The sequence below is a fragment of the Pristis pectinata genome, chromosome 8 (assembly GCF_009764475.1).
Source record: "Pristis pectinata isolate sPriPec2 chromosome 8, sPriPec2.1.pri, whole genome shotgun sequence".
NCBI classification, from domain to species: domain Eukaryota; kingdom Metazoa; phylum Chordata; class Chondrichthyes; order Rhinopristiformes; family Pristidae; genus Pristis; species Pristis pectinata.
Genome location: NC_067412.1, coordinates 67,013,486 through 67,041,406, shown reverse-complemented (window position 1 = coordinate 67,041,406; position 27,921 = coordinate 67,013,486). Strand labels below are relative to the sequence as shown.

General features: G+C 40.8%; 1 protein-coding gene across 1 annotated transcript in view; it reads right to left on the bottom strand.

Moving 5' to 3' along the window:
- Positions 1-27,921, bottom strand: part of LOC127573346 (amine oxidase [flavin-containing]-like) — a 37,980-nt gene that overhangs the window by 279 nt on the left and 9,780 nt on the right. Inside the window, exons 4-15 of the mRNA XM_052021454.1 lie at positions 26,431-26,535; positions 25,095-25,186; positions 24,362-24,503; positions 23,152-23,301; positions 20,849-21,008; positions 18,307-18,403; positions 13,033-13,086; positions 11,562-11,619; positions 10,297-10,394; positions 8,925-9,036; positions 6,691-6,753; positions 2,477-2,619 (exon numbers count right to left, since the gene is read on the bottom strand). Coding sequence (XP_051877414.1) covers positions 2,477-2,619; positions 6,691-6,753; positions 8,925-9,036; positions 10,297-10,394; positions 11,562-11,619; positions 13,033-13,086; positions 18,307-18,403; positions 20,849-21,008; positions 23,152-23,301; positions 24,362-24,503; positions 25,095-25,186; positions 26,431-26,535 — 1,274 coding nt within the window. The remainder of the gene's footprint in view (positions 1-2,476; positions 2,620-6,690; positions 6,754-8,924; positions 9,037-10,296; positions 10,395-11,561; positions 11,620-13,032; positions 13,087-18,306; positions 18,404-20,848; positions 21,009-23,151; positions 23,302-24,361; positions 24,504-25,094; positions 25,187-26,430; positions 26,536-27,921) is intronic.

Genomic DNA, 27,921 nt, shown 5'->3' with positions numbered 1-27,921 from the left:
CAACTCAAGGCAAAGAATTTCACCTACCAACATTTAGCAGTAGTCAGTTTTAATTTTTCCAGAATTTTTTCCTTACTAGTTTTCTTTTGTTAACTCTCATCTCTTCCTCAAGATTCTTGGCTTCAAATCCACAGTTACCATTCTTCACATGTGAGCCTAGACAATGAAAAGCCTGATCTGAAGCCTAGAGACATACATCTTCCACCTATTGCCACCCCTACCACCTAGACTAGGGATGATGAGACCCAGTCTGTCCAATGTAATGATTAGTTGGTGTGCAGTCAGCTATAGGTGAATATCTAACTGGAAGAATGGGGCACTGGGATCAGTAGGGGGGAAAAGAGAGGGCAGTTCTGTTGGAACGGACTGCACCTGGATCATGCTGGAGAACAAAATTCTAGTGAACTGAATAACTAGGGAAGTAAACTGGGCTTTAAACTAAAATAAAGAGGAGGAGAAAGTAAGCAGGGATGGGTGGGTGGGACTGCTAAAGAGGGACAACAAGGAAGGAGAGGAGGTAAGTGACCAGGGTAAGGATGACCAGATCGTATTAGTAAAGAACAGAGCAATAAACAAAAGTGCATTAACAAATAGGGTCCAGGCAAAAAATAAGATGGAAATAAGACAAGTAGATCAATAGCATAAAATAAAGTTGTTACAATCTCTATAACAGTTAAAAATATAAAGCCTAAAGATGCTATATCTAAATGCGTGAAACATTCATAACGAGGTGGAAACATTCACAACACAAATAGGTGTAAACAGATATGATATGATTGCCATCATGGAGACATGGCTGTAGGGTGACTGAGACTGGGAGCTGAATACCTAAGAATATTCAATACAGGGAAGGTCATGCAAAATGGAGAAGGAGGTGGACAGTGTTGTTAGTGAAGAATGAAGTCAGTGCAATAGTGAGACAAGATAATAGTTCAGAAAATAAATCATCAGTCTGAGTGGAGCTAAGAAGTACCAAGGAGCAGAAGACATTGGTAGGCCTCCAAACAGTACAGTGGTGATATAGGGGGACAGCATTAAACAGAAAATTAAAAGCACATGCAGCAGGAGTATTACAGTAGTCATGGTTAATCTACAGTAAGTGACTGGCCAAACCAAATGAGCAATAATACTACAGAGGAAGAACACTGGAACACTGGCTTATTTGGAGTAGTATGTTGAGTAGCCAACTGCAAAATAGTTATCAGACTGGGTGCTGTGCAACAAGAAAGAGCTAATTAATTATCTTTTTGTGTAGGGAAACATTACATATAACGTGATAGGTTTATTCATTTAGATGGAAAATAAAGAAATTCAATCCAAATCTAGAGTCCTACATTTGAACGAAGGAATCCATGAAGATGTAAGGAGTGAGTTCACTATGATAGGTTGGGGAGCTTCAGTGAAAGAAATGATGGTGATAGGCAATGGCTAACGTTTAAGGAATGAATACAGGAAGTGCAACAGTTATACATTCTAACTACTATAAAAAATACACAAGGATAAGCAACCAAACCATGGCTAAACAAAGAGCTTTGGATAATATTAGATCCAAAGGGGAATTATGGCAGATTACCAGACAAAGTAGCAAACCTGAGGATTGGTAGTATTCACTGTTTAATAGGCAAAGCTGTGTCAAATAGATTTCAATGTAATCAGATGAGAGGCCATCAATTTTAGACCTAAAATGAACCGAACTGTGCATTTTCTAAATAGTGAAAGCCTTGAAGTGAAGGTCAAAGAAACTTGGAGATTCTTGTGCATTAATCATTAAAATAGGCTGGTGTAGAAGGTGATCAAAAAGTCAAATGGAAAGCTAACCTTTATATTTAAATTACAAGAGGGTAGAAGTCATGTTTCATTTATAGAAAATGTTGGTTACAGTGCACCTCCAGTATTCTAAGCTTTCAAAATACCATCTCAGAAGGAGGATACATTGGTCTTGGAGGAAATGCTGCATTGATTTGACAGAGTGATAGCATTGAACCCTATACATACCGGGTTTGTATTCCTGAGAGTTTTGAAGAATAAGGGGTAAATTGACTGAAATTTACAAGATATTATAGGAGAGAGAAAGGGAAAAAACTGTGTTAGAGAGTTTGGTGTTAGGACTATAGTCAAACTATACTTGGTGTTAGAACTATAGTCGAAATATTAGAGCCAGTCATTCAGAAAAGCTTCCACAAAACAAGTGCTGGTAGAAGATTGGAACTCTCTTCTATAAACAAAATTGTTGCTAAATCAGTTGTTAATTTTAAATCTGACATTCAGTTCACCAACTGCATTAAAAAGGAGGGCTTGGGTTCCAGATCAGCCAAACTATCTTTGAATAGCAGAACAGGGTCAGGTTTAATGACCTACTTCTGTTCCCACGGTTCCTCTTGAGGAGCTCCAAACTTGGCATCATTGATACATTTTATCAGATGACCTTGGTAGCAATAGGTTTCCCTTCACTGGACAATATAATGTTACTTCTCACCCTCTGTGCAAACATGTTTTCCTGGTCATGACCACAACAACCATGGTCAGGCAAGTGGAAAAACCAAGCAGCTGCAAGAATACTGGCACAGAGGGCAGGTGTCGCATCCAGAGAGTTGTGGTGATTGGTTGACTCGGAACTTCCTGAATGTAAACAATGAAAAAGCTTTAGTCCTCGCTGTTCAGTAACTAGGTTTGATTGTTCTTTTGTAAATAATTGCTATTATTACAACAATAATTCCCAACTCTTATTGTCATAACTTTGATATATTTCTTTCCATAAAAATCAAAGCCAACTAACAACATAATAAAAACACTCAAATATATTACAGAACTCTTAAAATAATTCAAGTACTATTCACATTTATAGAACTTTCCAAAGAACATTACAAGTAGTGGATTAATTTTTAAATGTGGTCACTGTTCTTTGTGTCAAATCTATAGCCCTAAAACTCTACTTCTCTTTATTCTGTGTATTCAACCTTCATGAGTTTGCTTTAAATCTGAATGCTTTTTATTATTCAGATCTACTGTATAAAATATGACCAGATAATTTGTTCCTTGGGTTATTGTCCATGATCTATAGGAAGGTCTGCTTGCTCTTTGAATTTTTTAAATTCACTTCTGAGATTTGGACATTGCTGGCAATGCCAGAATTTATTGCCCATCTCTAATTGCCCTTGACATCTGGTGCTGAGTCGCTGTCTTGAAGAGCTGCAGTCCTTCTGGTGAGAATGGTCCCACAGTGCTCAAAGGGAGTGAGTTCCAGGGCTTAGACCAGCAACAATGAAGAAACACTGATATATTTCCAAATCAGGATGGCGTGCAATTTGGAGGTAAACCTGCAGGTGGTGGTGTTATCATGTGGTGTTATCATTGTCCTTGGTGGTTGAGGTCAATGGTTTAGGAGGGGTTGTTGGAGTAGTCTAGTTGAATAAATGCGGTGGATTTTATGGATAGCACATAGTGTAGTCATTGTGCATTCACGGTAGAGCGGATGAATGTTTAGGATGATAGATGACAATCAAACAGACCTCTTTGTCCTCAATGCTGTTGAAATTATTGAGGATAAATTTCACTTGTGCAAGCAAGTGGAGAGTATTCTATCACACTCCTAACTTTTGTCTTGTAGATGGTGTAAAGGCTTTTGGGTGTCAGGTGAGCCACCCACCACAGGATGCCCAACCTCTGACCTGCTCTAATCTCATGGGGCCTTTATGGGGAATTTGAGGAGATTTGGTGTATCACCAAAGACTTTTGCAAATTTCTATAGATGTATGGTGGACAGCATTCTGACTGGTTGCATTGCAGCTTGGTATGGATGCTCCAAAGTACAGGATCGCAAGAGCTGCAGAGGGTTGTAGACTCAGCCAGCTCCATCGCGGGCACAACCCTCCCCACCATTGAGGACATCTTCAAGAGGTGGTGCCTCAAGAAGGTGACCTACATCATTAAGGACCCTCATCATCCAGGACATGCCCTCTTCTCATTACTACCGTCAGGGAGGAGGAACAGGAGCCTGAAGACTCACAATAAACGATTCGGGAACAGCCTCTTCCCCTCCACCATCAGATTTCTGAACAGTCCATGAAACCATGAACACTACCTCATTATTCCTTCTTTTGCACCATTTATTTATTTTGTAATTTATAGTAACGTTATATCTTTGCACTGTACTGCTGCTGCAAAACACCAAATTTCACCTCATGTAAGACAGTGATAATAAACCTGATTCTGATATCTTCTAAGAAAAGCCCCAGACAGTTCTTCCAGGTGAGGCATCGCTTCACCTGTGAATCCGAGGGTGTCACTTATTGCACTGGGAGCACACTGGTGCTCCCAGTGTGGCCTTCTCTGCATCGGTGAGACCCGACGCAGACTGGGTAACAGCTTCATTGAGCACCTTCGCTCCCTCCACCGCAAAAGCAAGGATCTCCCAGTGGCCAGCCACTTCAATTCCATATCCCAGTCCCATATTGACATGTCTATCCACGGCCTCCTCTACTGCCATGTTGAGGCTAGACACAGGTTGGAGAAACAACACTTCATATTCTGCCTTGGAGTCTCCAACCTGAAGGCCTCAACATCGATTTCTCTAACTACCGGCAACCCCTCCCCTCCTCTCTTTTTTTCCCTTTTGTCTTCCCTCATTCCTGTGGCTCCCTCACCCTTTCTCTTTCTGCTCCCCTGTCCTCATGACCTGCCCATCTCTTCCCCACCTCCTTCCCTTTATTCCATGGTCTACTATCCCCTCCTACCAGATTCCTTCTTCTTCAGCCCTTTGTCTCTTCAGCCTATCACCTCTCAGCTTCTTACATCACTCCCTTTCGTCCCCCCTCCCCCACCCACCTACATTCCCCCTCTCACCTGGACTCACCTATCACCTGCCAGCCTGTGCTCCTCCCCCTCCCCCGACCTTCTTATTCTGGCTTCTGCCCTCTTCCTTTCCAGTCCCGATGAAAGGTCTCGACCCGAAATATCGACTGTTTATTTCCTTCCATAGATGTTGCCTGACCTGCTAAGTTCCTCCAGCATTTTGCGTGTGTTGCTCCAGATTCCAGCATCTGCAGAATCTCTAGTGACTTCCAAGAATGTAACAGGTTTTAATTAACTAATGCAGAATTTCCCCAGTTTTGCAATACATGTCAGTGGGAGTGGAATATTGAACCATAACAGCTTGAATGCACAACCAGCTGAGAGAGAAAGGAATACCATATCTTAAGCCAATATGATGTGTGTTTGATCCTCATCACAGATAGAGGTTCAATACTCTGGTGCTGTCTGTGTGAAGTTTGCATGATTTCCTTTGTGACAGCGTGGGTTTCCTCCAACTACTTCAGCTTTCTCCCACTTGACAAAGAGATGTGGGTTGGTATACTAATTGGCCACTGCAAATTTCCCCTACTGTGTAAGTGAATGTAGCAATAGTGATAGAATCTGAGCAAGTTAACAGGAATGTAGGGAGTATAAAATGGGATTAGCATAAATGTAAATGAGTGCTTCATGGTTAGTCTGGACTCAGTGGGCCGGAGGAAATTCTTCTGTGCTGGATGACCTTATGACTCGTTAAAGAGCTCCAAAACAGTTACTTTTAGGTTACCCCACCCCCACAGCATCAATTTACTCATTTGAAACAGCAAGTTCAATGAGGCCACACTCCTAAAGTGGGAGTGAGAGGATTTAGGGATTGAGCCATAACATTATTGCCTTAATTTCTTAACACACATTCCCCTCAGAGGACAGCTTCATAAATCTAAGAGCTGCTTACAGTTAAATTATAGAGCTAATGCTGTTGAGAGTTAAGCTATTCACATTTACAATAGCAACCCATTTTGGAGAAGAAAGGACGGTAGCAGGAACAACAACTGGGTTTATAAATCACCTCTAATTTAGCAAGAAGTTCCAAGATGCTCCGCATGGCAATCAACTAAATTTGACAATGATCCTCGGGCGATAACAGAAAATTGACCAAAGGATTGATCAAAGAGGTAGACTGTCAGGAGCATGTTAAAGGAGGTGTAGCGACTCACCGTCCGAGCAAGCGAACTGGCTCGGCGGTCGGGTCGCGCGTCGTCAGAGCAGCGAGGCCCAAGATGGCGCTGGGCCTTCCTCCTCCCCGAGCAACGGGGAGAACCCGCACGCGGGAAAAGTTTGATGACGTAGCGCATACGTCATTTTCCGTTTTCGGTGGGCGAGAACCGTTCCTCTTAAAAGGCCCGTGCAAGGTGGGAAAATAAATCAGTTCTTGTTCTGCAGCCCATCGACTAGTGTCTTGCTTTCACATCGTGGTAGCAACCGCTACAGAGGAAATAAAAACAGAAAATGATGGAAATACTCCGCAGGTCAGGCAGCATTTGTGGAGAGATAAAAGAGCATTAATGTTTCAGGTTAATTGCCTTTGATCAGATGAAGGTTTCTCATGAAAATCCATCAACCTGAATCATTAACTCTGTTTCTCTCTGTACGGATGCTGCCTTACCTGCTGAGTATTTCCAGCACTTTTTGTTTTTTTTTTGCAACACTCCTGATCACTGTGTGCATTTGCATTTGGGAAAATGTCCTGATGTCCCACCACATAAAGCATGGGTGGCTCCTACTCTCCACACCTGCTTGCACTTCTCACAGAAATTATCCAATCAACACCAAACCTGTTTCACTAATCAATCATCAAGCTGATTTAGTAATGGGTTTTTGTTTAGCTTTTTAAGCACTTACTCGAACTTCAGGCTCAAGAGTCCAGATTGCTGCCTCTGGAATGATTCCCACTGCACACATCACCTACAGATGGAACACAGGATAAATGAGAGCATTATTGAGCAATATTTCAACTAGAACCAAACATGAGCTCAGACTCCATATGTACAGTGTCACATTGAGTGAAAGTACAATCCCAATTTCCACCTCCATTGTCTTCTCTTGTTTTAATTACTAACCAATATCAAAATTATCCCCATTGTGTACACTACTGTATATAATGCAGATGTGTTAATCGATGGGGAGCCAACAAGATTTTTAAAGTTTGAAGCACGATCTTATAATTCCATTGCAGACCCCCATCCCAGCTGAACTTCATACAAAACAGCATACTGATAATTATATATAAATAGAAAATGTTACAAATATTCAAATTCAGCAGTATTTGCAGACCTTTCATTACAGACTCCATGTTTCTATTCACAGATGGCCTGCTATTTAGTTCTAGCTTTTTTTGTTTATGTTCCAGATTGCCAGGATTTACAGTATTTTGCCTGTTGTGTTGGTGATTAAATGACAGTTCAAAACCAGAGCCCACAAGAACACACACAGATGCCACCCACTTGTCTCCTGTGTCAGCATTAAATAAGCCTATCCCCAACAGTATGAATATCTAGTACTTCACTTCAACATCTCCAAACACCCTTCCTCCCCTCTGCTCAGGCAGTTAGCGTGGGCAGGCTATTCCAGAAACTCTAATAGGTATCGACCACAACAGAGAAACAAAGCATGAAGTGCTTTGAGAGGTTGGTCATGGCACGCATCAGCTCCAGCCTACCAGACAACCTGGACCCATTGCAATTCGCCTATCACTGAAACAGGTCTACAGCAGATGCCATCTCCCTAGTCCTTCACTCAGCTCTGGAGCATCTGGACAGTAAAGACACTTACGTTAGACTACTGTTTATTGACTACAGCTCTGCCTTCAATACAATAATACCAAGCAAGCTTGTCACCAAAGTCCAAGACCTAGGACTCAACATCTCCCTCTGTAACTGGATCCTTGACTTTCTAACAAAAAGACCGCAATCAGTGAGGATAGGCAGCAATTCATCCAGCACGATTATTCTCAACACTGGTGCACCTCAAGGCTGCTTCCTCAGCCCTCTACTCTACTCCCTATACACTCATGACTGTGTGGCCAGATTCTGCTCTAACTCCATCTACAAGTTTGCAGATGATACTACCGTTGTAGGCCGTATCTCAAACAGTGATGAGTCAGAGTACAGGAAGGAGATAGAGAGCTTAGTGGAATGGTGTCATGACAACAACCTTTCCCTCAATGTCAACAAAACTAAAGAGCTGGTCATTGACTTCAGGAAAAGGGGCGGTGTACATGCACCTGTCTACATCAATGGTGCTGAGGTCAAGAGGGTTGACAGCTTCAAGTTCCTGGGAGTGAACAGCACCAACAACCTGTCCTGGACAAACCACGTGGATGCCATGGCCAAGAAAGCTCACCAGCGCCTCTACTTCCTCAGGAGGCTAAAGAAATTTGGTTTGTCTCCTTTGACTCTCACCAACTTTTACCGATGCACCATAGAAAGCATCCTATCAGGATGTATCACGGCTTGGTATGGCAACTGCTCTGCCCAAGACCGCAAGAAGCTGCAGAGAGTTGTGGACACAGCCCAGCGCATTATGGACACCAGTCTCCCCTCCTTGGATTCTGTCTTTACCTCTCGTTACCTTGGTGAAGCAGCCAGCATAATCAAAGACCCCACCCACCCGGGACATTCTCTCTTCTCTCCTCTTCCATCGGGTAGAAGATACGATGGCACGTACCACCAGACTTAAGGACAGCTTCTACCCCACTGTGATAAGACTATTGAACGGTTCCTTTATACAATGAGATGGACTATGACCTATGACCTCATGACCTCACGATCTACCTTGTTGTGACCTTGCACCTTATTGCACTGCACTTTCTCTGTAGCTGTGACACTTTACTCTGTACTGTTATTGGTTTTTTTTGGCTGTACTACATCAATGCACTCTGTACTAACTTAATGTAACTGCACTGTGTAATGAATTGACCTGTAAGATCGGTTTGTAGGACAAGTTTTTCACTGTACCTCGGTACAAGTGACAATAATAAACCAATACCATGTACAGAGATTTGAATACAGTGAACCAATGGATGGTGGGAAGGGAGGGGAAGGTATTGAATTAAGGTCTGGTTTATTCTGGTTTACCTCTCTTGCAGCACGTTCCCCAGCCTGTACTGCTCCATCCATGTACCCACTCCACTTGGTAGCTGTTTCAGTGCCAGCAAAGTAGAGTCTCCCAAAAGGTTCTCGTAGAACTCTGCATATTTGAAAGCAATATTGTGAGTCAAACCAAATCACTTTATCTAAAGCTTAGCATTCATCTTCTGTTTAAGTCATAATCTGAATACATCCTCAATTATTGAATTCTGTGCACAAGTGCTGATCAAGATTTCAACCTCACCAGCCACTATTGAGCCTTAGGTCCTAGACAGAAAGTATTGATGTGTGTATCTCCATCTGCTGATACCAAGGGGCAGGCATGGTACTGTAGTGATTAGCGTAACGCTATTACAGCACCAGCACCCTGGGTTCAATTCCAGCCACTGTCTGTAAGGAGTTTGTACATTCTCCGAGTCTGAGTTGGTTTCCTCCAGGTGCTCCAGTTTCCTCCCACATTCCAAAGACATACGGGTTGGGAAGTTGTGGGCATGCTATGTTGGCACCAGAAGCATGGCAACACTTGTGGGCTGCCCCCAGAACATTCTACGCAAAAGATGCATTTCACTGTGCGTTTTGATGTACATGTGACTAATAAAGATATCTTATCGACAGATCTTAGTTAGGGATGCAGGAATGTCTTCAGGTGAGGCAACAGTTCCCAAAAATAGTCATTCCCAAAATCCACTCCCCTGACCTCTTATTTATTTCTGAGACCTGAACTACATATAACTGATACCTCAAGGCCCTAAAAAGATGCCAGCAACTTTTTTTCTGTAAAATCCTCCAACTTCACTTTAAGGATAAGTGAACCAATGTTAGTGTCCTCTTCCAGGATGACATCCCCAGCACTGGGACTCTAGTTACTCATTCAGTTACATTGGACCGGCCATGTCATTCACAGACACCAGACTCCCAAACCAGACACTCTGTTCCGAGCTCTGTCACGGGAAGATTTCACCAAGCAGACAAAGGCAAGTGTTAGTGTGGTTTAGGACACATGCAGCAGAGTTTTATCTTAAGTTGAGAGAAACTAGAACGAAGGAGGCAACAGGGGAAAAAAATAGTTTCATAAGCAGATAACTAGTGGCAAGGCTGGAGTTAGGCAATGTTACAGAGGCAGAAACAGGGATGTCATGGATATGAAATACAATACTAACTATGGGGCAGGCATGATACCAAGTTTGTGAATGGTTCGGTTCAGTTTCAACAACTGCCAGGAAGAATTGCAACAGATAACTATTCATCTGTAGAAGTCCATTATGATTGTAAGCATAATGTGGACTCCATTTTGTTGATATAAGGAACAAGTGCTGTTCTACGTTGCAGCTATCAGGAGCAAATATTCTGATGTGCATACCTGCCAAACTGAACAAATGTTCCAGGTGGGAAGTATGCAGTATAGCAGCCACCTGAATACTGTTCTGCACACCAATCCTTCTCTTCATAATGAACAGCCTGGCAAAAATAAAAGTTCAACTTGTAATTGCATGTAATAATAACAAAAGGATTTATCAGCGGTTATGTATTAACACTCAATTTCTTTTCTGAGGCTGTAGAACACAACCTCTGAAAAATTGTCTATTGAAAGCCAAGGACCAATTGGAGAAAAAGTGGCCATACTACAAAGAAAGAGCCAACCGCGAATAAAACTTACCATTTCTAAAACGAGACTGCTCAAGTGCCTCTGTCAACAAATGTTTCTGGATTGCCCCTAACTTGTATGAAATGTGAGGCGTCAGCCTGAATTCTAGTATGTTGGTTATGTCTTACTTAATTTTCAAAGAGGGCATTGGGTGTGAAGTAAGCTTGATGATAATGGATTCCACATTGACACTTCATGGGCAATAGCAACCCCCCGAAATCTCAGTGCCCTTTGTAAGTGAAAGAAATGTCTTAGCAAGTCTACACGGGCAACCTCCTACACGGATCACTGAACTGAACAGCCAGTTAATCCGCAATGTCGAGAGAGGGAAGCGTGGTCTTCTTGAAGTAATGACATGGGACTTTCATAGATAATGGGTGATGACAGAGTGAAGCTTAGCCATCATAGGTCATCACTTACTGCTTGGACTCATTCAGGAAGACTGGCTGCATGAATCAGTGCATTCACTAAAAATGAGAATCCACTGCAAAAAATTCAACAAATCCTTCTCCTCATAACTGCACATTCTGCTGGCAAGCTGAGGGTTTCCTTACACCCTTCCTGTTGTGCCAGTGAGAGGCCTAATGCCTACTTCAGGACCACTCAATCAAATCACATTGACTTGAGCAAAGCAGGACTCATTCTCAGTTGGCTCTGATGTTTCAGCCAGACAATCTGCTCCCATTAAGGAAGTAAAAACATTTAACAATATTCATCATGGGGCAAGAAGGAACATAAATTCAGATCCAAGTTACAGTATCCCTGAAATCCACTGCTAACTGAGAGTTGGCACCCTGCCCTAATCCACTCCCCTCACCCCTTTATTGGCACTTACCCAAGAATCACCAGTGTGACAAGCAGACCAAAATTTGTGGAGGAATGAGTACCATTTCCAGCTTGCTCAATGTAGCCCTTCCCCATTCCCCATCACCAATCTATGAAAATTTGTTACTATGGAATCTCAGGGTAAAGGTGCTTACATACAGGGCTTCCTCTGTCTCCAGAACTCGTGCATAAATCTGGCAAATTCTTTTCTTCCTGAAAAAAAAGCAAGACTATTTTTTTTAAATCTCATGAAATGTAGATAGGTTGAAACTGAGGCAGAAAATACCACAGATACTGGAAGTCTGGAATAAAGCAAAAAATGATGGAAATACTCAGAAGGTCAGACAGCTTCTGTGGAGAGAGACACAGAGTTAATGTTTAATATCAAAGATCCTTCATCAGAAAAGTTAGAAATGAAACTCTCTCCCTTACACACATCCAACAGGTCAGCTGTGATTAACAAGCATTCATCATCTCTCTTAGCATCAACAGCATTTGTTCCACCTGGATATTTTTGGTCTGCACCCCATTCCCTCCACCCTTCTCCCTTCTCCCTTCTCTGCAACTTAAAACACACTTGTTTTCTCATTTTTCCAACTGCGATGAAAGGTCATCAATCGGAAACTCTGTCTCTTCTTCTCTCTCCACAGATGCTGCCTGACCTGTTGAGTATCTCGGGCATTTTCTACTTTTATCACACAGAGGCACTGTGAAAGAATTACAGGTTAAGCTCCATTTATAAGACTGCCACCAACCATTCCCTCTACACAGTTGGGGATATAGGAAACGTTACCATATATTGGTTGAAGCAGTTAATGGAGTATTGAAGCGAACATGAGGAAGTAAAATATATGAAAGGGCAGGATGAGAAGAAGTAATTACATGGAGAAAATTCATGTAGAAAATTAAACTGTTTTAAGGTTGTGGATTTTATGTAATTCATTAAAGGCTACGGTTTCCTCTAATTGCTTAATAATTTTTTTCAAGCTATGCTCAATATTTCCATTTTTAACATGAGTCATTCCTTTGTATAGAGTGACAATCTTGTGGCACTTTTCACAGGATAGATAAACTAAGGTGAGCCAGGTCCAACTTCAGTGAACCATTTTGCTCATTTGGCTTATAAAGAACAAAAGCTTTCACTCATCAGTTCATTCCAATTTTAATCTTATATTACAGGAGTGAAAGTACAATTGGACAGATCCTGACTTTGAATAATCTGAAATAGTTAAAATAAAACTGACAGCTTGCTTTACACCTGTCCTGACAAATGTTTCAACGACAAGCCCAGTAGATAACATGCTATTTGCAATATTATTTGAGGAGCCAATCAATTAATTTCTCTTTAACTTACAGAACCATTGTGGAATAAAGCCATTTTAAAATGGTAGCTATTTTCATAAAAGATGGAAACACATTGGAATGGTTACATGCTCTCATATCTGGTTCTAAATAGTGTTCTGCATGGGAATCTTGTCAAAAGTTCTGAGAACTGTTGAGACTACCTATATTAAACACAGCAATACCAGAAGAAATTTGTAAAGCCACTTTTTACACATCAGCTAGTTTTTGAACTTCTTAATATATAAGGTCACATAATATCAGATCAAATATCACAACACCCACCTCTCTGCTTTGGTGAGACTGAGCAAGAATCGAGCCTTCCTCGCCAGTATAAACCTAGAAAAAATAGCAGTACTCAAATTATTTCTAATAATCCAGTCCCTGATCGATGCCATCTGGGATTCACAAGAGGGAATGCAGTTGCTGGACTCTGGATTTTTTTTTGCCAACTGGGATTATCAAATTTCAGAAATTGTTTGCTCTTTTCCATGGGGTTTAACAGTATAAGAGACAATTTCATTCACACATACAATAATTTGAGAAGGATTGACAGGATGGACATCGTTTCCTTTAGCCAGAGCATCTACTACTGGAGTGGGAGCTATTCTGAGGATACGGGAAACCATTTAGAGTTGAGAAGGGGGCCATGTCTTTTATGTAAATAAAGTTAAATGTTTGGTTGCAGATGCTCAGCGAATGAGTCAATTCAAGCTGAGAAATTCAGATTTATGGGCACTAAGTGAATAATGTGATATGGGATGAGGGCAGGAAAGTGAACAGAATTATTCATAATTCTTATTAAATGACAGAATAATCTTAATACTATGGCCTACTCCTATTCCTATTTCTTATATTTTTAAGAGAGTTGGAGTAGAAGTTATATTAATGGCTTGTATAAAGCAAAGTGCATTCAACAAGTTTAAAACCAAAGGTGGTTAAAATATTAAGATGCAGGATGTGGCACTGCTTCATCAAAGGCTCGAATAATAAACAATTCATTAACTTTTATCAGTGATTCATTGTATTTGGATGTCCCTGGTTCCAGAAGGCATGGCATTGGCTTCTTCCTGGTTTTGTGAACCCAAGGTAATAAGCAACAGAAACAGGGATACTCAGCGTCTAAAGATCATTATATAAGGGAGGCTGCAAAGTATCACAAAGGTCACGGTTTTCACTGATTTTACTCAAATGTAGCAAAGCAACCCAACTATTTTGGGAGGTGCAGCGACTTAATTTACCAGAATTTTGTGCATAAGAAATTGCACAGTAAAATTAAGCAACTCCAAGTCAAACTTTTTTATATATATTTATTCCTTTACTATTTATTACCTTACATATCTTGGTTGAATTTATAATCTCTTAGCCCATCTTTGAAATGACAGAAGAAGCACATATGTGATATTGTTTTTATGGCAAGGGGGACGCTTTATATTATATGCTATTGATCAAATAGATATCAGGCACAAGGGGGATGAGGGCTACTTACAGGAGCAACTGTATTTGTAGCACTAAGTGGGACTTAACCAAATTCTAAACCACTATTACCCAACAAGTGGATTTTGCCCTTTCTTGGTGTGCTAAACCTTCATTGCATTTAATGTTAATGCCCATATGGATCTCCTTGAAATTTTACAAAGAGATGCTTGAAACAGTGTTAGGATGGTAGAGACCCAGATATACATGCTAAAACAGCTTTCGACAAGGCCACACTAAATTCAATGCACCGTCACGTAATTTGCTGCACACCAATCTGAGAAGGGCTGCAACCCTTAAAAGCACTCTCACTTTAACAGCCAGATGCCAGCAGACCAGCCTTGGTGGGGAGAGAGAGGCTGAAGCGCACAGGGAGTAAACTCCAGCATTGATGAGAGAGACTCATCAATGACCTATGTGCCAGAAGGGAGGTTGTGTTTGCAAGGACACCTGCTAGTGTCAGCTTAAGAGAATGCTGGTAGAAGTTGGCTCCACCTCTATTCCCCAGATGTAAGAATCCCACTCAATCACCCAAAATGTTGACTTCCTGCTTTTCTCCTCGGATGCTGCCTGGCCTGCTGAGTTTCTCCAGCATCATAGTGTTTTTCATCACAAATAAATTTCACCTCCTTGCAAAAGCAAATGTTAGGGTAAATGGCAGAGAACTGAAAACAAGTTGTAGGAAGCTATTTCAGTAACTAGAACTGTGATTCATTTAATGATATCCTACAATCAATCCCACTGGTTTGCAAATCAAAATGAGAGGATTATTAAATGTCATCTGCATCCCCACCTATTAACGGTGTTGGTGATAACAACTAAAAGATGAAGGGGATCCCTGGATTTGCTTTGGGGACCATGATTATTAGAAGAAGCAACTTTCTTTGAGATAGTGCCTTATATTCTGTGTTGCCAATGCCTGGTTCCTCTCGTCTGCTGGGACATGAAGCTGTGGATAGTGAGCAGGGAGATTCCCCTGTTCCTTTATCTTCCTTCTGCTCCACTTGTTCCTACTGTTCACAATCTGCACCATGGCCCTTCAGCTCCAAGTCTCCTTGCTGTTTTTCCTCCAGCACTGGCTGCTGTTGTTTGCAGAGTGCAGTAACTCACCCTGAAGTATTTGAGTCATAAAGTCATAAAGCCATACAGCACAGTAACAGGCCCTTCAGCCCACCATGTCCATGCCGACTATCATATCCTATATAATCTTATTTACCAGCAATTGGTCTGTAGCCTACTGTGCCTTTGAACACCATGTTGGATGTACACTGCAAGGTGTCTTTGAACTGATACAAGCAACACAATCTCAGTTTTGGAAAATCACTGGCATTTTCCTCAATCATCCTGGTACTTACATGGGTTACGTTGTATTAGCATTCAGCAGCTCTGAATTATTGTCAGGAGCCAAGGACAAACAGGGAACCCCCTTTTTCTGCCAAGATCCACTGCGCTGGGAAATAACTGGCAGTGTAGACTCCCTGAGGATGAATATGTTATGTGTTCTTCCTGCAAACACGACATTGACATTTGGAACTTCTTTTAATGATCGATAACCACCTGTACATCGATAGTGGAAACTGTTCCTGTTGATGGAAAGATCCAAATTTTTCATGGGAATTCTTGTGAACACCTGAGCGCAGTCATTGGTTGCCTGTACTTGTGGGAAGCCACAGTGCTTGAGATGCCACCTGCTCCTCACTGAAATTAGAGCAGATGAAACTATTTCTCTCTGAATACGTCCTCTGAGGGACTTCCCTGATGCAGCAGTGAGAACAGACCAGGAGGCATGGCAGACATTTGCTGCAGCTGTTTGGAAAGATCTGGTGGCAAGAAGATTCAGAAATAAGCTGATTTTGATGTCCACTGAGCAAGCAGTCCAAGCATGAGTGCATGGCTGAAGGTATTCCCATGGCAATTACCTCAGTGAAGGCAGCCTTAGAAAACCTGAGCCTATGAATGTCCTTCAGAAAATCTGGGTAGGATGTGGTGTCTCTGGTGACTCAGTGGGAATATGTTCTTCAGCAGTAGAGCTGTCATTGCCTCCTGGCTCAAGGTCCCTGACCCACCCTGAGTGGCAGCAGGTTGGGTGTTATGGCCATAATGAAGCCTCCAGTAATGGATGATTTGGCAGTGGTGTCACCTTTGACTCCCCCATTGCATGAGTATTGCAGCAGCTAAATGCTGGACAAAACACTGCATTACTCACAGTTCCATCCCCCCACAACCCGCGCACTTGTATGCATTCTGGAAGCAGCTCTGAAACTACCCAGCCAGGACTTCCGTTGTCACCAGCATTGCTTTAAAAATGATGAAGTAGCACAATTTTCTGCTGATGTACCTTACTCACAAAGGTCACAAAGGTCACAAGGGTCGGAGGTAAAGTAGGAAATGGGGCTGAAGAAATTCAGCTGATGTGTGCCTGACACCAGAAAAGTGCCAGACACACTAATGTTTACGGCACACGAAAATGTCCAGTCCAGTTTCACTCAGAAATGATTGTGGGTGTGATCTACTCCAGGTAGATTTATGGGCAATTTGTGAAGAACATTGGGAACTAATTGATGCCATTTCTTGGCTTACCTTCTTTATTGCTGGCGCAACTCTGCGTATTCCTGGTTATCAACACCAGGCATGCAGTAAAACTGGCTGGAAATCTTCAGCTGCAAAAAGTAGTGTGACCTCCTAGCAGTAATCTGATTGGTTGTTCACACTGCTATAGGACACTATAAATCTGCTTGATTACATTTTCTTGGCTCTCCAAACAGAAAGAGATTGTTTTAAATTTCCACACAACTGCAGTCCATGTCATGGTGTGCCAGTTGACCCTCACTGACTCTGAGGATGATCCAAATCACAGCTCGGACTCTATTCTAGGATTAACTGACTTTCAATCTAACGCCTCCATTTGTTTCTAATTAAATTTTTTCCAAGAGCACAGCTGATTGGAAGAATATTGAAATGAAAAGAAATTAAGGAAAGTCTCTTCCTTTTGCTATATCTACTCATCCTGCAGAGTATATGATTATACAGCATTGACCTACCTGCCTTATATGATCCTGATGTAGGGTTTTGACCCAATATGTCAACAATTCTTTCTCCCCACAGATGCTGTTCAACCCATTGACTTCCTCCAGCAGATTGTTTGTTGCTCCAGATCAGCATCAGCAGTGTCTTAGGTCTGCCCTAATAGTAGCCCATTCTAACAACGGACCAAGACTCTGGCTTTTTCTTTCATTTTAGATTTAATATCCAGCAACTTCCAGTTACCCTCTTACATCTTTCAGCTCCCTAGGCCACAAGTTCTGAAATTTCATCCCTACACCTCTCTGTCTATCTACCTGTGATTTCCCTTAAGCCATATACTTAAACAAACTTCAGCCCATGTGTTCTTATTCTCCCTTACGTATCTTGTTGTCAGCTTATTTGATTACATTCCTTTTAAGTCCTTGCTTCTTAAAGACATTGTAAAAATGCAAACAGTTGCTTGTTGTTTATATTTTCTCCCAATCACTACTTTTTGTAGATGATTTCAATAATGTTTCCTGCTGCATGGAACAGCTCCCACTATGAGTAAATATTTGTACATTGTAAATAGATTCTTTGATGTGTGGGGCCAACAGACAAGGTTTTAAATCAGTAAGATTTCATTAAACTTTATCTTATGTTTAACAAAGCAGTTGTTTATTATCCTTCTTTTCTCTAACTTGTGGAACTTTGGCACAAATCATCTTTCTACACAACTTTTCACACTTAAGGACTGCTCTTGCTGTCCTGTTCTGGACCCTCGGAGATGTAGATATGTTCTGTTTTTAAGAATGGCTAATAAAATTTAAAACACATTCCACTATTTGCAGATGACAATAATTCAGCATACCCCTAGTAGTAATCAACTCCATAGCCTTGGCTACGTATTGCAATCTTTCATTTACTACTTAATGACCTCCACATTATCTTGAAAGTGGCAAGTCTAATGTTACTACATTGTTCCCAAGTACCTTTTGAAGTTTCCCTGTGCTAAATTTGATCAGGTTAACATAAAACAATACATGGCATTGTGCATTTCCTCAACTCTGTGAACTATACCCCATAATTGCAGGGTGTGAACCATCAGGCTTGGTGTCATCCAGTGTCAAGGAAATAGGTGACTCCTCATCTTCAATCATCATGGTTCCACAGAAACCTGTCACAAAAGCAGAGTTTATTGTAGGACACCAGGAAATATCTAGTGGACAGGGTGTACACAATAGGATACAGCCATGAGGAATATTTCAGCCTAAATGTCGCCTTAGGGTCATAGAATCACAGAACAGTGCGGCACTGTACTGAAAAGAGCTAACAAAACAGACAGCATAAAATTATGTTATTACTGAATTCTTCAGTGATGCTTAGAGCAGTATTGAATTCACTAATTGCCAAAGGGATTAACGAGGAATTTCTCCAAAGCATTTACCTATTAAGACTCAAAAACAAGCAAAAAACTGCAGAGGCTGAAAATCTGAAAGAAAAACAGTGTTGGAAACAGTTAGCAGATCAGAAAGCATCTGTGGAGAGAGAACAGAGTTAATGCTTCAGGTCAATGACCTTTCATTAGAACAGGGAAAAGTTAAAAATGTTTTAAGTTGCAGAGAAGAGGGAGGGGTGGAATGAACAAAATGAATGTCTGTGATAAACTGGAGATCAAAAAAGACTGAATGACGCAAGTGGTGGCGCTGGTTGAAAGAAGGTGGTGAAGGCTCATTAATCCCAGCTGTTTCATCTGGGGGAAATGTAAATAAAAAGAGTTGAATGAGAACAGAAGAGATTGATGCTGTAGTTAAGTGAAATCTGAAATAATAGAGAATGGTGGAATACACGAAATGTCAGCCAGAGAATGTGGAGAGAGTGATGTTAATATTTCAGATTGATGATCTGAAATTGTTGGATTCAATTTTGAGTCACAAAGGTTATAATGTCCCTAGAGGGTGAGATGTTGTTCCTTGGGCTTACATTGGCTTGTTCTGATGAAAGTTCATTGATCTGACATTTAAGATAAAATAAGATATCTTTATTATTCACATGTACATCGAAACACACAGTGAAATGCATCTTTTGTGTAGAGTGTTCTGGAGGCAGCCCACAAGTATCACCACGCTTCCGGCGCCAACATAGCATGCCCACAACTTCCTAACCCCTACGTCTTTGGAATGTGGGAGGAAGCCGGAGCACCCAGAGGAAACCCATGCAGACATGGGGAGAACATATAAACTCCTTACAGACAGTGGCCGGAATTGAACCCAGGTCGCTGGCGCTGTAATAGCGTTACACTAACTGCTACACAGTTGTGTTTCTTCCTCCACTGGTACTGCCTGACCAGCTGAGAATTTCAACATGTTTTATTATTAACTCAAATTCAAGAAGCCCAACATAATACATGTACATATATAAGAAAGGACTTTAACATGGCAAAATATCCCAAGCACTTCATGGGAACATTATCAGTCAACATTGCAGAGTCACATTCGAGGTTATTAGGTCAAATAAGTTGAACAATATTCAAGATGTACACACAAATCAGAATCCACTTCTGCCAGTCTATTCTACTGAGTCAGAACCAATCCACATCATAGAACAGGCAAAAATGGAAACATGGCGTATCATTCTGGTAAAACTCAACAAGCATACCCTGTTGCCACCCCTTACACATGGTGCCCAATGAGTGGTGCCATCAGTCAACTTATGGCACATTGTGACGTTAGACTGCTGACTAGTGACTCAGAATTTCAATTATTACACTGCAAGAATCAGAGACAACCTTTTGTAGGGTTACATTCTCCATGCAGCATGTCATTTTTCAGCTAGGATCAGTGATGATTGGGCATATTATGATAATCAGATACTATTGCTATTCATTCCTTACTGCAAAAAAACTGTTGCAATGAGAAAAGCTTAACAAAATCAACAATTCTTCAGTACACTTGACCTACGTAAAGATATAATTTCCAAAGCAAGATGAAACTTGAGTCATCAAAGTCATGCAGACAAGTGTGAAGGGAATCAGAAGGGAAGTGTGAAGGGAATCAGAAGGGAAGTGTGAAGGGAATCAGAAGGGAAGTGTGAAGGGAACTTCCATTTACTGAAAGTGTCCACCCAGTTACATCACTGTTACTATCTGTCTCATTCTCTAACAATGCTCTACATGTCAGATATTAAAGTGCTGGAGCATTGCTACTAAAAAATTACAATATTCTAATGTTTTTTTCTGTATAAATAATATAGAACAGTCAACGTACAACAATAAACACATTTTATTGGTTATGTACCTTTTGTATATTAGATTAAAGCCTTTTTTATCTGCTGAGGTGAATATAAAAGGTTCTATGCCATTACTTAAGCAACTTTAGAGAGCTTTCCCTTGTCCAGCCACACCTTACAGTACACCACACTGATTATCTGTTAGCTATTTGTGGAAACTATACATTAACAGTAACTACATCTCAAAAATAATCCATTATCTGTTAATATTCGAGATGTCCCATGAACATAAAAGAACTAAATAAGTGCAGTTTCTTTTTTTTTAATCAGCACGCACTTCAGTTTTGAACTCTGCCCATTTCTAAGCGGTATATATCTCTCAACCCATACAGACCTTTCTCCCTCCAAAAAGGCCGGCTGTAGTAAACCATACATTTAATGATAGAGCCCATTGGCACACGCTGGATCAACTGGTTTCGCAGTGGAGGCACTGGAGGACTGTAGTGGATTTGCTGGGTGAGAGCTGGTGGAATGGCACTGATGACATAATCTGCCTAGAAAGACCAGAGAAGGACTTAGTCAGGGAGTAACTGGTGAAATATTGTATAAGAAAAAAAAATATTTCAAATGATGGAAGCATTGAAGAACTAAAAGTTATAGAAGTGTGCTTGGAAGTGGAGTGTGTGTGTGTGTGTGTGTGTGTGTGTGTGTGTGTGTGTGTGTGTGTGTGTGTGTGTGTGTGTGTGTGTGTGTGTGTGTGTGTGTGTGTGTGTGTGTGTGATTTGACTTAGAAGAGATTGCAAACATCAGTTGATATAGGTCAAATTGATTTTCATTTGCATTGTGCTGATAAACTAGTGATCCAATTTCTATACAAAGTAGCATCCTACAATAACATCTCACTAGTCCTGGAATATATGCAGACAAGCCAGGATGTAAACAATATTGGTGCAGTTACAGAATTTGCTGCACTGCTACCATTGGCATTGTAAAATGGGATTTTCCTTAAGAACATTGATAGCATGCTGATGGACCAGCACTTTACAAACACCAGCAGCCTACATTTAATATAACAAATTCTCAAAGTGCTTCACAGATAAGCATATGAAAAGTTAGTTTGGGTGTCCAAAAACTGAGCATTGGGAGTTTTTAAGGAGCTGGAAGGGTCAGGTTTAGGGAGGAAGTTCTGGAGTGAATCTTTTGTTGCCAATGATAAGACAAAGGGATAATAGACTAGATTCAGAGGAAGAGATTCTGGAGGAAAATGCAAATTGAGTGATTCAAAGTCAACAAACAACTTAACAATAAGAATAATGGTTTAAATGAGCAGTGGGACTGAGTGTCCGTGTGGGCTTGAAAAGCCTGAGGTGATGGGCATGGAAGATCAAACACAGGACAAGAAATGAGCTGAGTTTTGGATGTTGGACTTTACAAGGAGAATGGGGTAGTGGTGAAGAATGGGAGGTCAGGAAGTTGAGTGTTGTGAGTACTGAGATCTAGAGGTGACTATATTATGCCTAAGTCTTTCACTGTGGAGAGCTGACGTAAGGAAAGTAATATTGTGGAGATGGAATGAAGGAATGTGATGGAGGAAATATGACATCTAAAGCAGAACCAGGATACTGAGATGCAAGCAATCTGTGAGAATGATCAGGGAAAGGAAAGGAATCGAATCAGGTGCAAAGGGGCAGAGTTAGTGGTAGGTAGGTATGATATAAGCACTGTGCACCCTGCGTAGGGATGAATTACAATCTCAAAATAAAGAAGACTTTGGTTCTTTTCATTTCCTCTGTCATTCACTTTCAACCCATCCCTTGTCTTTATTCTGAAATAAAACAACAAACATAAACTTTGATATCCTGTTGTATACTATGGTTGCTATTTTTACTGCAGCAGCCAGATAGTTTTGTGGAATAGCACATATTAGCCTTTCACCTCAAGCTCCTGGGTTTTCAATGAATTGTTAAAGCTTTCCTCTACCTGTTGGCTGGTAGGAAGCTTGGAACATGCCAATTTAATTTCTAATAGGAGAACACACAGCATAAAACTATCAATCATTTGGCATTGGTGTTATCTCACTGAAGGAGGTCACAGAATAGTTTATAAGGATGTTTAGGGAAGTGGGAGCTGCTGTTATGTATAATATGTGATGCTGATAACATTCCCCAAATAAAGGAAAGATGTCACTTACTATCCTTGAGAAATAAGAAATAAAATAAGCTATATATTCATACATGGCTCATTGGCATATTTGAAAAAAACTCCCCAAGTACTTTCCCTGTAATAAGGTACTTCATATTGTTATTTTGTAAGCAAAAGCAGCAGCCATTTATTACATAACAAGATCCCACAAAGCAGCTTTGGAATGACCTGCGAATATCAACGTGACAATGTGCGTTAAGGGAAAAGTGTTGGCCAGGAGTCTGAGAGACGTCCCTGCTTATATTTATGCCAAGGAACCTGGACCATCCACCCAATCCAGGGAAAATAGCAATGGTTAAATGGTTGAAGGACAGAATGTTGAAAGAGGTTTTAAAGAGTATTAATAAATAAATAAATAAATCCTGACTTTAATGCAATAACTTTCATTTGTAAGTTGAGTATGGAAATAGTATTCTTTTATAACTTTGTCACAGGATACTGGGCTTGATATATACAACTGTCATGGATCTTGTTGTTTAACCACATGTCACACACCATGTACTTCTCTCCATTCAGGGTCTCCACCTGGACAGAGTCCTCAGCTTGTTCCACTCTCACCACCGGTCTGTTCAATCTCACACTATCCTTCATTCTTTCAGCTAAACGGTCACTTATTTGTCCTGAACCACCAATAAATTTCCTTTCCTGAGGAATGGAAGATTAACATAAATATGTTGCATCTTCAAAGAAAAATCACAGTTAAAAGAACTGCATAAAAATACATTAAAAAAAGAGATTCTGGAAGAGAGACCAGGAGGCATTATTGGAAACAAGCAAATTGCGAGGCAGGGGAATGCACTGTTAGAGTTCAGGATTGAAGAAGAGACTAGGTCAACATTTAATGATAATTTAGATAAGTGGATAAAGGAATCTAGAAATTTGGATGGGATTAGGATTACTTATTTTGATGGACTGATTTGGCCAAAAGGCCCATACTCCTTTGTAATTCTTCATAAAATGAGACCTGGATATTGTGATACTCAGTAACATCCAAAGCTGGGTGTCTGTAAAACACTCTGGGTTGAACCTGCTCATGTAAAATGGGTGAAAACTATTCAACAGTTCAGTTCACATGCCTCTGATCTTTATTTCCATTGACTTCAAAGTCAAGATCCATATCTCTATGCATCAGAGACATTCAAATTGTCAACAACTTAAATTCTATTTCCTAATCTGCATTCTAATAACAAAGATTTCATTTCAGATGGTCTTATAATTATGTAATATAAACATCATTATTCTTTTGTCAATAGTTTAGAAATTACTGTTGATAATACAACTGACAAAGGCTTAATGTTTTCACATGACATTCTTATGACTCTATTCTTAATCAGTAATTAACTCATCTATGTAGGACTGCTATGCAAGATACAGTCACTACCAGTTAATATTGGAACATGTAATTAAGGTTGCTTTGTCCGTGTCAAGCTAAAACCACCGCTACCAAGGCTAAAAGTGAAGCAGAGCTATAAGGTTATATGTTTATTCTGTCTTGGAAAATAACTTAGAGCTCATAGCTATGTAATTTTCACAAGTTCAATTACAGAAGTGATTCTCAAGTACCTTTCTTGGGCTGAAGGTATAAGTTAAATTAATTACATTAATTAATTTATTTAAATTAATCTGAGATCATTTTTGGGCCATATTAATTATCTTAATTGTCAGCCAAAATTGTAAGAGGTAAGTGAATATCAGGCTGTCAGACCTGGCCTCCATTGGTGGTAGAAAATATTCGCCTTGTCCCTCCACATTGCTTCACATACCACAAGAACCAAAGGGCAGAGACTTCATGAGGCTCTGAAGTAACATTCACATTGACAAAGAGTGTTGCAAATTCTCTCGCCACACTGCAATTAAACATAAAGCGTCAGTCCACTGGTCAAAGTAACTTCAATTCTATGACCACCTTAAAAGAGATTAAATAATTAACAGAAAGGGAATTTGAAGCACTCCTTCCTGAGAGAGGTCTAATATCATAAATTGACACAACACCCACCTGGAGACCTGGCATTTCCTTTCAAATGGAGAGCTCACTTCCAGTTTGTTGTTGGAACAGAGCTATTCCAAAGGAAAATAGACCAATGTCTTTTTCCCTTCTGGCAAGTGATTAGAGTCATAATCTGGGAATATTTAAAATTCAATTTGTTTTGAGAAAAGTCTAATATGTGGAAAAACCTGTGCCTTTCCAGGTAATGTGATTCTGATTTAAAAACTGATATGCTCGACCTTGGTAGGTACAAAGTTCATCAAATTTAAAGTGCAGGGTTTTTGAAGTAGAATGCTATATTAACTTCTTTATTATTAAAAGAGAGCTCACATTTGAAAACAGAAGAACATTATTGTCTTGACAAAAGGTTTTCTTGGGGGAATAGCCAAGTTTTGTTCCTTCTATTAAGGTTGGCATCACAAACCAGGTCTAGGGGTCAGTATCTACCTACCTGGTCCAGCAAAGTTTGTCAATTAACTCTTTCATGGTCATGTTATCCCACTCCTCTGCACATTGAGTGTTCCATGGTGCATCTGCAGGAATCTAAAAGTAAATTGATCATTATAAATGTTCACTTAACAAGTCTGGCAACATGGGACTGAGTTAGAATACTGTCCACTCATTTCCAAGATTTACTTAGAAATCCTGCCCAGACAGCATTGAACAAAGTCTCCTCACCCTAGTAATTTATCAAAAGTAACATCCTCCAGCTCCAGGGTTAAAATTCCTGACAAGACAAAGCAATCAGGCACAAAATTTCTGGACTGATGCCAGTTATAGCGAACAATGACACTTCTGCAAAGTCTGTAATTCCAGGTAGGGGCAGTCCTCTGCAAAGAGGAATACACTGGTCTAAACTCAGTTCAGTTCAATCCCTGTCCTTACAGTGGTGACTGTATGCAAATAACAGAACTAGGATAAAATTGTGTACCCACTACGATCCATGTTCCTTTGAAAATGTATCAACAGTTTAAAAGGGACCATTTGCCAGGATCCATTCATCAAGGCTATTCTACTTGGTTCACGGGATACTATTTGATTGTTGGTGGTCATAGCTTGGGATCCACAGCAGTTCTGTTAATTACATTATATTCAGAAACCTTTTGTTATTCTTGGAATTCAATTATTTCAAAACAATTAACAAACTAGACTCTTATGGCTACACAATGGGCTTCCCACTGGACTGAAGGAGGAGATAACACCAAACAAATAATCTAAATCCTACTCCACCAGCCAGATCCACATGTTATGCTTTGTTTTCCAAGGCTTTTCCCAGGAGCTGTGTCTCCAGAAGTGGTGCTCCAATCGCAGCATGGATTACCTTCCCTGAAAACCAGGCTCTGATTGAAAACCAAAATCTGAGCCACATTGAGGGATCTTTAATCTAACTTTTATTACCTCAGCATTTTGCAACACAGCCCTCTATAATACCTTTTCCAGGGCATCCCAATCTATAAAATTTTCATGCCCCCATGCAGATGATGGCATGGGCCAGTGAATGTTTCAGAATTATTAGAATCCCCAAGGCTTGTTAGATTTGTTGATTGCTTCCTTGCATCTCTGGGTTCCCCAAATATATAGCCTCAGATTTATATCAACTAGAAAGATCTCAATCAGCCAGCAGGTCTCTTTTAATAAGCCTGGTACCTGGTTAATGATCAGCACAGATTAGAGGACTCAATGACTTGTTATCAAAATCACGATAATGCAGAGAAAAATTAGGTGCTAAGAGACGATGAAATAAATGTTGGAACTATTCAAACACTGGAAAGAAGCATGCCCGTCACCTCATTTCCCATTTCATCCAAAGTTCTCCAGAAGTTGTTGTAGTCCATGTAAGCAATTGGGTTCCACACAGGAGGAAATGGTCCATTAAACGGGTGAGATTTTCCCTGCAAAACAAGACAATATAGGCTATTCACCTTGAAAAATTCAGTATACACCTATGTGCTTTGTACCCATGGGTATGTGCTGAAGCACGAGGCATATATCCATTTTTCAAGGGGGATGAATGATAAAATGTTAGTTTTGTACCCATTGCACACCCATTACTCAGATGCCTTGATCACTCACTCTAACATACCACCTCCACGCTCCCATATCCCCACCCCGAATTTGCAGCACTCTGCTCACCAAGAACCAATTCTGATGTCATCATCAAACCTGTTAACAAAGGTGGCACTGCTGTGGTCTGGTGAACTGAGCTCCATCTCACTGAGGCCAAACGTCAGTTCTCAGACACACCATCATACCTCCCTTTTGACTTGGCCCCACCATCAAATATCAGGTAATTGTCTTCCCTTGTTCTCACCTTCTGCCTCACCAGCCTCCACATTCAATGGATCAACCTTTACAATTTCTACCAGCTCTAACAAGACTCCGTCACCACATTTCTTATCCTTTCACTCTTCAGCATTGCTCCCTTTGTGACCCCTGGTCCATTCTTCCACCTCCACCAACCACTCCCTGTCTTATGGCACTTTCCCATGCACGTGCAGGAGATGCACCACCACGACTACAGGGAGAACGTGCAAACTGCACGCAGTCAGCACCTGAGGTCAGGATTGAACCTGGGTTTCAGGCACTGTGAGGCAGCGGCTTTGCTAAATGCGTCACTGTGCTGTCCAAGTAAATGTCATGTCAGGAAGAAAGTCAGTGACAGACAGGTCTGGGATTTCCTTGTGTTGCCCAGAAGAAAACTCCTGCTCCTGGCTGATAAAGAAACAGAACTACTTCTGACATAATCTAAATCCTTCTGGGTCTCTTCTAGCCCAAGATTCCACTCTTGAAGATTTGGCCTGGTTTCTCCTGGATCAGAGAGTTAAAAAGCTCCCCTCAATAAAATTTTAAATGTGGAAAGATAAATAATTCTGCTCTTAAATTATTCAGCAAATAAAAAAGGTAAGGAAACTCAAGAGTGACATTTATTGTTCGCCTGTGATAAGAATACTTGAAAGCATTGGAGCACTTGTCAAATGGGCCTTCATGTATGTACTCCCTCAGACAGAAATAACAGCCAATTCCAAAGCTAACAGGATACAGATTCAAATCAATCAAACCTTTCAACAATGCTATCGTCAGAGGTGTCACTGCTTTTGGCGCGGCACTATCTGCAGCATCTTATCAGTGGATACAGTGAGCAGGAAGTCTCCGGCTCCTTGTCCAGTACTCTCTGATCCATATGCTCTAAGCAGATACCAAGGAAAGAGCAGCTCAGAAGGGAGAGAGCTCTTATGTTTACTGCTGTGATACAACTTCTCGTCCAATTTAGTTGCTGT